This window comes from Ornithorhynchus anatinus, chromosome X3, assembly GCF_004115215.2.
Source record: "Ornithorhynchus anatinus isolate Pmale09 chromosome X3, mOrnAna1.pri.v4, whole genome shotgun sequence".
Taxonomy (NCBI): Eukaryota; Metazoa; Chordata; class Mammalia; order Monotremata; family Ornithorhynchidae; genus Ornithorhynchus; species Ornithorhynchus anatinus.
Window position 1 is genome coordinate 12,431,844 of NC_041751.1, and position 13,117 is coordinate 12,444,960.

Below are 13,117 nucleotides of genomic sequence, written 5' to 3' on the forward strand. Positions count from 1 at the left end.
TAAAAAATACTCAGGAGGAAATATCCCATTATCTACATGGGTAATACTTTCCAGTCTCTCCCTACATTTTAGCTTAAGAGCACATGTTTTTGAAGAAAAATTTAAAGCAGGACAATCTTTTGGGGATTTAGATTTACACACACACACACACACACACACACACACTTGATTGATCTATGACTAGTTAACACAGTTACCACCATCATCACATGAGTGGGGAATTCACCATGCTGACAACATTAAAGTTCTGGCTATATGGACCACTAGTCTCATCTCCAAGTTTTCCCAAGGAAACCAGGTATCTGGATATCTGCCTTCCAGAAGACATTTAGAGACTTACTACCCTAACAAACTCTCCATCATAATCTCACCCTCTCCAACCAGAGAGAGAAACTTACTCAAGATCCACACTCTCCTTTTGTTCAGAGACTACCACTGTTCAATTGGGATCCCTACCCAGGGAGCAGAATAATTTGAGACCATCTTCTTCTCTGATATAAGGGGCAGAGGGTAAATGGGCAGGGTCACTGGAAGTTATGAGTAGTAGTCATTAAATGGACAGAATCATGGATCATCAAGAAGAGCTCGCAATCTCACTACACCAGTGTTTGTTTGCACCAGCTCCATCTCATGGTTTTGAGTGGTTCTACATTTAACTTGGATAAAAAAACAAAACAAAGAAATCATGTGATTTCAAAGTTAGCTGGAAATATGTTGGACATCATTGGGGCTATCCAGAAAAATTCACACTGCACGAAATTTTTGCAACTTGCCTCTCGGCTTGGCTCGTAAAGACTTGGCTCTGCCTGTTACCATAGACATCTTTCCAACGTTTAGGTTTTGGTTAGGATTGCGGTCCCAAAACAAGAATCCCAAAGCCCTATTTAACTTGACAGTATAGCCATACTGAATTATAACTCTTTCGCTTGCATTTCTCTCTCTCTTTTTCACACACACTCTGAAAAAGCACCTTGACATAAACACTCCCTTGCCCCCATGAAGTCTTTACCCCAACTTGTATAGTGATTTCAGACCATTTCAATTTAGTATCAGATGCCAGATCTGCTAACTCAGTCAACTCTCGTCTTTTAACTTGAGATGCCTCTTCACTAAAGAGAATGTAAAAGGTAATACTTTAGAAAGCGCTACATTTATGGCTGTCCACAAAAAATGCAATTCAAAAATATTTCATAACTGGAATTTCCCCTGCTAATCAATGAGGTGTTGGAATTTTATCACTGTGTATTAATAATTATATGGTTTTGTTCCATTTTTTGCATCTTTGGATACATTAATAAACTTTACATTGCTTCTTATAGAAAATGCTACTTTATTCTGCACCCCTTAGTTGAAACCTATTTCCATAGACCAAACTAACTGAGGTAGAATGACACAGACTTCCAGTCCAAAGCCCCTAAGTTCAAAGTCAGGCAATCTCAAACTCTATTCACAGGGTGAAATCCAAGCAAAACCACAAAAGACAACACATGATAATTTCAGACATAATATCAAAGCAAATTCTTGAAGTCTCAAATTATTTTAGGCTAATGTAAAGTGAATTGCCAATCTCAAACCAAGTCAAGGGAACTATCAAGCAGTTCAATGTTAAGATTTCACCCCAATTCAAGTAATTTCAGGAACATTCACAATATATCCACATGACCATTCATCTGTTTGAAAGGAAAAGAAACAATTTCCCTCTGTTCCTCTCCCTCCAATTCTTGTTAAAAAATTACATGTCTCTGCTTAAGTGATTCATAGCTGAGAATTCATTCAATCTTACCTTCTGTGTATTTGGCTTGATACAGCGAACAAAGAAAGGATTAGATGAGCTCAATGTTGCCATTAAGGAATGCAGTGAGTCCTATTTAAAAAAACAGAACAAAAAACGTTTAACTTGGTACCTTCCTATGCAATCCAAAAACTGTAAGCACTCTAGGCAGTTCCAATAGCAACCCTTAGTGGCCATTACTAGAAATGATTGCAGCTTTGTCTATTTTAATAGACATATTCAGCCCTACAACGTATTTCCTAGACCATGTGCCTGTAACTGTCTTCTTACGAGACAAAAGGTACAGTTCTAGTACCTGTTGCCACAATTCACAATTCTGAAACCTGCTCACTACACCAACATATACTATATTTTAACAAAACAATGTCATCGGCACAGCAACAAAGGGAACTTTTCTCTAAAGAACAAAAATCTAGCCTAGCTGGAAGTGCATGGGTCTGGGAATCAGGAGACCTGGGTTCTAAGCCCAGCTCTGTGACTTGCCGGCTCTGTGGCAGTGGGAAAGTTGCTTAACATCTCTCGGTTTCAGTTTCCTCCGCAATAAAAAGGCTTAAATAATGAGTACTTGTTCCATTTCCCTCCTGAATTGTAAGTCCCAGGTAGGGCCCAGACTGTTTTCAATCTGATGATTTTATATAAAACTCATTTTCACAATGCATGCCAAACTTAAGTGCTTAATAAGCCACATGGTCAAATATTTCATTATAGACTTCCTCCTCCACTGCTCATCAGGGTAATAATCTCTATGCTTTCTCCCCAATTTGGGGTTTTGGGATGCATGCACATATGTGGGTCCAAGGCAAAATGGCAAAGAGGTGATAAATCATGCTAGCACAAAGTGAACCGGAGGGATGACAATTCCCTGGAAGAACTCAGGTCCAAACTTCCAGTTTTCCCCTCAATTTCTGGATAATTTAATGGCAAAGAAGGTTTTCCTGCTTCCAACTACTTGCCACTGCCTAGGAAGAGCCATTGATTGATTGTATACAAAAAATAACATTTGAAACAAATTAATCTATGCTATGGGTAGTCTTTCTTCGTTTCAGGAACGTGTTCAAAGTGACCAGCCTGGAAAAATTAGAAAACTATTCCGAGACCAGATTATATAGCGTATATCTGCCTATTGAAAAATACAAATAAATTCTGCCTTACCCCACCAGAATTCCATGCTTCTAAATTAAGTTAACTTACCAGGATTTTAAAGACTTTTTTTAATGGTATTTGTTTAGCGCTTACTATGTTGCACATACTGTAGTAAGCACTGGGGTTGATACATACTAATTAGACTGGCCATAGTCCATGTCCCACATGGGGCTCACAGTCTTAATCCCCATTTTACAGATGAGGTAACTGAGGCACAAAGATAAGTGACTTGTCCACGGTTACAAAGCAGACAAGTGGTAGAGCTGGGATTAGAACCCAAGTGGTAGGTTGTTCTGACTCTTAGGCCCTTGCTCTATCCACTAGGCCACACTGTTTCTCAAGAGTTGTTGTCTAACACTCAGGAGAGTCACACTGCATAAACACTTAGGTGCATAAATGCCCAGAGAAAGTGGAAGTCCATTGTTTTATAGGACTCACGACACTTAGCAATCACACAACTAAATATGTTTTAAAGAAGACATTATTTATGAAAAGTGCTATCTCACAAACCAAAAATTATCTGTGGAATTAAAAAGCAGCAGCCTCAAAAATTCTTTAACTAACCTTGAACTGTAAGCTGACGGTTGGTCGCCTATGTTTACTTCCGCATTTCAAAGTATCTTGGTTGTTGCGACTCGAAACATGTTCAAAGAGATCATAGATGAAATCAAGCCTGAAACAGAAAAGATGCAAGCATTCAGCAGGATATCATTTAGAAAGCAATTATAACTTCACATTTGCCAGCCACGTTTTCTGGAACTCAATTAATTTGGCTCATTTTCAGTTAGACATAGTAGAACATATAAGGTAGAATAGCTGCAGATTATACATCGGTCACTTCTGGAAGCTGCACCATCATCAGTGGTATTTACTATGTGCATACTATGTGTACAGCACTGTACTAAGTGCTTGAGAGAGTACAAAAGAGTTGGTAGACATGTTCCCTGCCCCCAATGAGCTATCATTCACTCCGGTTACTATTGCTCTGTTCTACTCAATAATGCTAATTTACAAGGAGGGAATAATTTAAGTTCCTGAGAATCTGTCTCAATAATAATGCTAATAATAATAATGGTATTTACTAAATACTTACTATGTGCCAAGCACTGTTCTAAGTGCTGGGGTAAATACAAGGTAATCAGTTTGTCCATAAGGGATTCATAGTCTTAGACTATCATTTTACAGATGAGGTAACAGAGGCACAGGGAAGTTAAGTGACTTGCCCAAAATCACACGGCTGATTAAGTGGAGGAGCCGGGATTAGAACCCACGATATCTGATTCCCAAGCCCGTGCTCTTGCCACTAAGCCACACTTCTCTCAATATTTTACTAAACCACGTCCACACCAAAGTATACTGATCCAATCCCTGAAACATTTTTGTGCAGACCTTTATACCACATTACTTCTCTTTCTGTAGTTCATTTTAGTGCCAGACTGTAAGGTTCTCTAGGACAGGGATCATGATACTAATCCTACTGGACTTGTCCTCTCCCAAGTGCTTAGTACTAGGCTCTGTACATGATAGGTGCACAGTGAGTACTACTGATTGATTGATGGATGCAACTACCAAAAGTGACCAGTGTATGAAAGAATACTGCCTTGCACAGGATATGAAAATAAAATACTATTCTGTAAGGAACCTATACTATCATTACTGTGGATTTAAAAATGGATACAGAGGAAAGTTTGTTCAGGAAGGAACCACACTGTCTTGGCTTTCGATTGTCACTAAGTGCACTCACATACCGGCTTTCCCGAAGCAGGTTGAGAAGGTCATCTCTGAAAGTATCTCTGTTCTTCTCCAGTATTCCCCTCACATCATACTGCACCTAGGGGAAAAGAACCAAAAGAGAAACAGGAAAAGGTCAGGCTGTTTAGTACCTCGTTCCAGAGTGGAACTGAAAGACTTGTTGAGAAAACAGGCTGCTTCACTGGACTGATGGGAAGGATAGCTTATGGGTGAAGCTAAACCTTGGGTTTAAATTCTCTGTCCAGATTTAAGCAAGTGAAGAAAAAGTGGTTACCTCCCCAGCATAGTGTTTCACGCCAAAGTTGTTAACAGCAACTCTTGGTTTCACATAAAAATGGTTGTTCTATGTTTTAAAAAAAGAAAAGAACCGAGTTAATTGGTTTTCTCATATAATCTCTGACCGAGTTGAGTTACAAAGACAAAAGGTCAAAAAATATATATATACACACCACCCAGAGAGCCCATCAAACCTAAAACTATCCGAATATCTGAAAATTTGCCATCATGGGAGTCCATCCAAATTTATGTAACCAGGATGAAGATGCATCAGACAGGGAAGCTCTAACTGGATTTACAAAACATTATACATTTTTAATTTTTTGTAAGAATACAATCTATTGAAAGCTTTAAATCTATTCTCACAAAGAACGTAGGGGACCCAAAAAATTAATCTGCTGCAAATGTAGTCTCTTAGAAGGGAAAAGCTAAACCTTTGGAATGAAAAACAACCCCAAGACTTTGATAAATGATAATAATTATTATTATGGTACATGTTCAGCTATGTTGCAAGAACTGTTCTATGCACTGAAGTAGATCCAAGTTAATGAGGTTGGGTACAGTCCCTAACCCATATGGGGCACACAGTCTATGTGATAGAAAGTGATAGAACACCCCGTCCCCTGGTTTATAAAAAAAGAAAGCAGCATCCTGCTATCCATGGAGTAATTGAGAATGTAGCAAAATTTAAACATACAGCATGTTGATTGTGCAATTTTTCCAATAAGGTGCTATCCGTGGCTTGAGGAAAATGGCTTTCTTCATTAATAAGCGCTAGCAGCCCAAGTTTCTAGAATTTGTGGGGAGAAACAGAGTGAATGAAAAGGTGAAAGAATTACACATTTGCTCCTTAAGAATAACTGTTAGGCATAAGACATCTAAAGTTCATAGTCATTTCTCGGTGGGGGTGGGGGTTAAACCATAGAAATTTGAAAAATGAAAGAGAGAGAGGAAAAAGCTCAGCTAGGCTTCCCATGTTAGAAACAGTTTTGGTCACATGCAATCACTGCATTTGCCAGCATTTTTTTCTGAGCCCGGTTTTAATATAAATACACAGATGTGTTCGTTTCCAGTTCAAAAATAGCTCCAGCTGTAACTACCGATAAATGGGCCAAGAATTTAAATGCAACTCTGAGCACAGAGCCCCTTACATTTTCAAATGGTCTGCAGTGCTCTGACCCTTTCCATTTTAAAATGCATGTTGGGATATTTCATTCCCATAAATATGAATCCAAACAGCTGGACTCCCTTGGGAATGGAACGCTGTCTCCAATAATGAGTTACCTTTTCAATCAGGTCCAGACATTCGCCATTGTCTATCCAATCAATATCTTCCCACACTAGCCCCTCCCTGTGGAAAGAAAAAAGGATGACATTTTCATTATCAACATAAATGAAATCATGCACATTGTAGTCAGCTTCCCCTGAAAGGAACCGTAGGATGAATTACTACCTGCTATATTCCAGCTGCTCCAAAGAAAAGATGTGCTTATTGAAATACTCCTGTAGTTTTTCATTTGCATAGTTTATACTGAATTGCTCAAACCGGTTCACCTAAGAAAGAAGAGGCAAACACAACGGGCAAGCAATTTTTAATAAATGGCAAGCTTAAAGGAAAAAAAAAAGCATTCACACTTTTGAACACTGATTGATCTATCAGAATAGCTTCACAGAAATACTAGTGGTTGATGGACCAATTCAGCGTTGTGTTAAGCACTTGCATTACTATAATAAAAACGGCATTTTTTAATGCTTTTAAATGCTAAGGGCTGGGATAGATAAAAGGTTATCAGATCATATCCAGTCCCTGCCCCACCAGGGGGGACACAATCTATTTTCGTAACCATTTTAAAGATGAAGAAACTGAGACCCTGGAATATTAAGCGACTGGCCCAGGGTGAAGCAGCAGGCTAGTGGTGGAGCCTGGCCCGGCGGATTCCCAGTCCCCAGTGTCTTTCCACCAGGCCATCTATGACAAAACAGTTCAGATACAGTTCTACTCATCCTAAAGTTTATCCAGGATTTAGCCAGATTACTGAGTATCAAATAATTATTTCATATTCAAAATGTTGGAACATACTTCAAAGTTCTCAAATCCAAATATATCCAGAATTCCAATGGACTTGAAATCTTCTTTGCCTCTGATCCTGCTGTTGATTTTTTTAATTACCCAAGCAAAGCACTGGGAATAAAGTGCCATTGCCATAGAGTCCCTGCTATCAATTGCCTAAAGAGTGAAAATGGAGACAAATTGCAAAGTTCAGTGGTCAACAGCAATCAAAAGAAGCCAAAGAAATAGCTTAAACTGGGCTAAAATAGTACTTTTTTATTCAAAATCACCTGTGGAACTTTATTATCACCATTCTCTTTCAAAAGATATGCACAACCATTAATTTGGGATTATTCCTGCTGATGTCCTCTTGGATGAGGAAAAGCCTGGAATGTTCATTTCTCAGAGGAGGTAATGGGAGGGGGCTTATATAACCTGCTGGTTCATTCTACTATCAAAGCAAGGAGAGGAAACTCCTGTTTCTGTTTTAGTTCATGCTACTAATTGTTTTCCAAGAGGATTTGCTTACCCTTTGCAGCTTTTGCACATTTATACTTTTATTCTAAAACTGGACAAAAATAAGTATCCAAAACTACTTCCTTCAGAATAATGACCATAAGAATGAAACTGATAAATTGAGTCTCAAAGTCACAAAACCAATCCCACAATCACAGAAAACCCTGGTTTTTATAGGTTGAATTTACAGAAATTAAGGGACCATATTTATTTTTACACTCCATTTAATTTTCTCTGAAAATGTCTGTAAAAAAAAAATCTAATTTCTTGCATTTTGGTTTCCCAGAACTTTTAGGGAAAGTGGTGGGGGAAAAGAAAGAAGAGGGTTGGGGTGAAGAATTACAGAAGTAGAGGATTTTGATTGCCTCTCTCTCTGCCCTGTGAGGAGCACAAGAACTGGAAGCAGGTTTCTGGAACAGAAAAAGTGTCTGCTCCTTTTTACCATTTACTTTTTGCTCCCTCTTTCTTTTTCTCCCTCTATTCCTTTCCTTGTTGCCTCCTCATCCCAGATGACAATAGTGCAGATAACAAACTACCTGATTACCATCTCCAATTAAAGTATTTACTTTTTCCCCCACTATTTGAAACACTGCCCCCTCAGCCTTCAAATAAAACAAGGGTTTTAGAGACTATGTTTCGAACCCATCAGGCTCCACACCACAATCTATTTTCTAATAGTGTCATGTTTAGACTTCATCGTTCAATAGTATTTATTCAATAGTATTTGTTGAGCGCTTACTATGTGCAGAGCACTGTACTAAGCACTTGGAATGAACAAGTCGGCAACAGATCGTCATTGTCTTTACCTGTTGAACATTGAGAGGTGTTAGGATTTCCTCTCCCCTGAGTATCATCGACCTCTGTGTCAATGCATCAGTCAATTGTGTTGAGTCCAGCCCAAGTAGCTCCGCAGATCTAGCCAGAGCTGTCAAAGAATAAAAAGATGTCATGCAAAAAAAGACGACCTTTCAGAAAAAAATGGATTTAATGAATATGGAAGAAATGTTCTCAGTAGATAGTCCCCCGAATTGCAGTCTTTTAAAAGATTACATCCTTGAATTAGTTTTTATGAGAACTCACTATCTTCACCATCAATAAATGAGAAGTTACTGATTATTTAGACAGCTCTAAATGCTAGAGTATATCTACAGTAGATGTGACTTAGATCCCACCCTTGAAGGCTTCAAAATTCAGTATTCTGTCTTCTTGCTCTCTGGGATGGGTACAGTGAAAAAGACCAAATAGATGGGAGTATAAATACTCTCTTGTAAAGGCCTCCAGAGAAACAGATTTTGTCACCAATTTCCATTAACAACCTGTGTTGGGAAATCATTCTTTAATTTAATGTAAATCTCTCATTCAGCAGCGTAATCCCAGTTTCCCTTACTCTCTTCTTAGTAAAGGAGAACAGGTGGCCACATGTCATAATACTTTTTTTGCTTTTAGATTTGCTAAAATTATTCTTATCACCATGTACAGTATCTAAGGAAAAAGGGAAAGGAGGAAACAAATTGTTGGTACAGTTGACATACATTTTTCAAGGCAATATTTAGAATATCTCTTTTCGTGTTACCAAATGAGTACTCATGATACTGACAAAAGAATGCCTCTGCATATGTTCTTAAGGTCATTTCATGACCAATCACAAGTGGCAGTCATAGGCTTACCTTGTACCTGTAAATGAATGATCAACCTTTGTTCCAGTTGTAAATTTTCAAATATCCCAAGCACAATATCCTTGGGAAAGAGGGGTCAGTAGGAAGCACCACTTTATTAGGACCAAATAATAATATAGTGACTATAATCTGATGGTTCTTGGGTAGCTAAACAAAAAGTGGCGGGTACCTATACAAAAATGAAGAAATGGATGATTTGCCTTTTCGTGAGATTGTTTTCAAACTCTTCTGTTTATTGTGAAGACTAAATTTGGGCTTCCAAGCAATTTGTTTTTGGGAGTGTTCCACAGGTGATTTTACAGATGCACACAAACACACAGACCGTCCCCACCTCCCCCATCATTTTAAAGAATAGGATGCTGAGAGTTGTGGGCCCATTTAACATATAGGAAGTATTTGCTATTTTGTTTATTTTGGATTTAAAACCAGACTCCTAACTTCAGTTCTGCATGGTTTACAAACATTATAGGTTCACAGAGGCAAATTGTTTCCTTTGCAGAAAATCCATCATGGCAGGCTCACCCGTTTTGAAGGAAACTTGTGCGCCGCCAGCGGTGATAAATTCAATGTTCCCAAGGTGTAAAACCCCAGCAAGCAGCCGGAGAACCTCATGAACTTCTTCCTTACTGAACTGCATCACTTCCATTGCCGTCTAGAGAAAACACATGTGAGTTAGGTCTGTGGTGGTGTTCTACTGGAGAACTAAAACTCAAAAGACAAATATCAACATTTATTATTAGTAGTTGTTGCATCTGAGTGCCCACTTGGGAGTAGGGGTGCATTATACTAAGCTCTTGTGAAGAACAAAATAAAGAAGTAATACATTGCCAGCCCACAATGGGAGAGAGAAAAAATCAAAACATTTACAAACAGAGCAGACAAAATACATAATTGAGTAGATCCATATGCATGAGTGCTAAGGTCTATATTAATAAGCAGCATGGCCTAGTGGAAAGAACTCAGTCCTGGTAGTCAGAGGACCTAGGTTCTAACCCTGGCTCAGCCAATTACTTGCTGTGTGAACTTGGGCAAGTAAATTAACTTCTCTGTGTCTCAGTTTCCTCAACTGTAAAACAGAAATTAAATTGTACTCCCACTTAGGGCTGATAGTCCCATGTGGGACAGAGGCTGGGGCCAACCTGATAAACTTGCAACTACCTCAGCACTTAAACAGTGCTTGACACACAGCAAGCACTTTACAAATACCTTAAAAAAAATAAGTTCGTTTGTGATAGAGTTAGCTGAGGGTATTACATAGGTCAAGATACTGGGAGATTAATCAGGGAAGGCTTGCTGGAGAAAGTGGGATTTTAGGAAGGCTCTGGTCTATCTGATGTACTGTAGGACGAAAGGAGTGAGGAGCCAGAGGTGGGAGACCTGACAGCAAGGTACGACTCCACAGCAGACAGTCCTTACCAGTATCCACTGACTGCCTAGAACTAAGTATGAATGTTTTCCTATGGCCAGAAGCCAAAGCCTCCCCTATGCAATACCCTTTAATCGAGGAGGGGCGGGAGGAGGAGTTACCTGGGGAAGATTAAAAACAAATGTCATCTGTTTAACATGTAACACTGCAGCCTGAATCTAAAAAAGACAATTGGAGATTTTGAGGAGTCCAGTTTAGGGCTGCATTTTGTTCAGGGCAAAGAAATGAAGACCAATCAAGAAGTTGAGGGCCCCAAGATCCTTCCTAGCTTAACCTACCCACTATGATCACATTTTCCCTCCACGCACTTGCTCACAATGAAGCTGACCTGCCAGTTTTCTATCCAATGTCGTGGCTCAACATCCTTCTGTAGTTTACACTCATCCACATGACAGTGAAATTATTTTCACAGATGGAGTTTAAGGCTCACAAGTTTAGTGGTCCTGGGTCTGACTCTGGGACTCTTCTTAGAAATGAGAGTTCCACCATCACCCCTTCCTCTGTAAAGTGGTTGTTGGTGAACTCTTTCGCCCCGAGTTCACAGATTTCCCAACCCAGTTCCTTCAGAACTTTCAGATTAATCCACTGCCAGTGATTTGTTTTCACCCGTTTTATCAGTTTCTAAAACATCCTGTGGGGTCATCTCATTATTTTCCAGATGCCCCAACCCACACTGGGTCAGGGATGGGCCCTGACTCAGCTTTACTCCTTTCTCTTCTTGAGTCCACTTTTTACACCACAGTCATTAAATAGCCCCTAAAATTCCTTAGCTGGCTTCCTCTTTTGGGTGTATGTGATGAAATCTTTTTTCATCTCTGGCACCCTCTGTATTCTGTTCTTCCCCTTTTTAGCCCACCTCAGTTCCTATTTGCACTTGATTTGCAACTCATTATGGACTTGGCTGAGCTTTTCATTTTTTACAGGATGATTTTTCATGACGTCTCTTATTCTGGCAGGTAAATCAGTCCAACAGTCAATCATATTTATTGAGTGCTTACTCTGTGCAAAGCACTGTATTAAGTGCATGGGGGAATATAATATGAGAGTTGGCAAAAAATGTTCCCTGATCACAAGGAGTTTAGAGTCTAGAGGGTAGATAACCTGCATGGTATCGATGTGACCCTGTTTTTCTCTCTGGCAAGACCCTAACTTGGATCTTTTAACTTTTAACTTGGGTCTCAAATGTGTAAGGATAAGAAATAGTCTATATTTACTATAAATGACCTGTCTAGCTAATTCCTGTGTGGATTACAGTAATGGACAGAAGATAATCTTCACTCTATTTCATTAAGACGATATATTTTTGTTAAATACCCAACCTTGCATTCAGTAGCTATTCCTGAATAAGTCTCACACTATAAAGTTTCCACACAAAAAGCGTACACATCTGTATCAAATGAGATCTACTACTTGAAAGAACTCATGTAAAAACAAATAATGACCAGCTAATGAGAATTCTTCCATGCACCCAAACTCTGCCATTATTTTCACACTGCAGAACTGGTTACTTTTGCTGCAACAGAGAAGCAGCATGGCTCAGTGGAAAGAGCATGGGCTTGGGAGTCAGAGGTCATGGGCTCAAATCCCAGCTCTGCCGCTTGCCAGCTGTATGACTTTGGGCAAGTCACTAAACTTCTCTGTGCTTCAGTTACCTCATCTGTAAAATGGGGATTAAGACTGTGAGCCCCACGTGGGACAATCTGATCACCTTGTATCCTCTCCAGCGCTTAGAACAGTGCTTTGCACTAGTAAGTGCTTAACAAATGTCATCATTATTATTACTATTATTATTAAAATGTGCCCTGAATGTCAAACAGCTAACCACATGGCTTTCATCAGAGGAAGGTATAATACTGTGACGTCTATCTTTTGAAGCAGAGCACTGTTTTTGTAATCTCAAGAAGGCAGACAGCAGAAGCCAGTGGATATCTGCTTTGCTGAAAGCTTTAGAAGAGCAACTAAACTCCACCTCCTATTACTTCTTCCCTTAATCAGAAAGGAGCACTATATTAAGATTGTAGACTGTTAGCTTTTTGTGGGCAGGGAACACGTCTACCAACTCTGTTATAGAGTACTCTCCCAAGCATTTAATACAGTGCCCTAAACACAGTAAGCACTCAATAAATGCAATTGATTGATTTTAATTTGTCCTTCAGGCACATCCTTTAGAGAAAAAAATGATCTGAAGGAACTAGTCAACATAATTGCATGATATTATTGCATGATATTATTCTATAAGCAATGATTTCAGGAACCATTTTTTCCAAACCCTGTCCCTCAAATAACAAAAAAATTAAACCACTCACAATAACTTCCTTGAAAGAGTCTTTGTCATTGATTGTCTTATCCGCTACACATCCAGACTGATTCAAGTAGTGGTAGTTTTCTGGCATAGATAAATAAAATGCTTCTACAAGACAAAAAGAGATAAGCCAGCACTTATCACTCAGCTACCAAAGACAAAACAAAATCTCAAGATCTTCATG

At 39.1% G+C, this 13,117-nt stretch overlaps 1 protein-coding gene across 1 annotated transcript in view; it reads right to left on the bottom strand.

Annotated features, from left to right (window-relative positions):
• The window catches only part of MYO10 (myosin X), a 170,288-nt gene that overhangs the window by 57,486 nt on the left and 99,685 nt on the right, over positions 1-13,117 (bottom strand). Inside the window, exons 9-19 of the mRNA XM_007655516.4 lie at positions 12,938-13,041; positions 9,728-9,857; positions 8,336-8,454; positions 7,044-7,190; positions 6,417-6,517; positions 6,248-6,314; positions 5,661-5,753; positions 4,962-5,030; positions 4,684-4,766; positions 3,500-3,608; positions 1,784-1,864 (exon numbers count right to left, since the gene is read on the bottom strand). Coding sequence (XP_007653706.1) covers positions 1,784-1,864; positions 3,500-3,608; positions 4,684-4,766; positions 4,962-5,030; positions 5,661-5,753; positions 6,248-6,314; positions 6,417-6,517; positions 7,044-7,190; positions 8,336-8,454; positions 9,728-9,857; positions 12,938-13,041 — 1,103 coding nt within the window. The remainder of the gene's footprint in view (positions 1-1,783; positions 1,865-3,499; positions 3,609-4,683; positions 4,767-4,961; positions 5,031-5,660; positions 5,754-6,247; positions 6,315-6,416; positions 6,518-7,043; positions 7,191-8,335; positions 8,455-9,727; positions 9,858-12,937; positions 13,042-13,117) is intronic.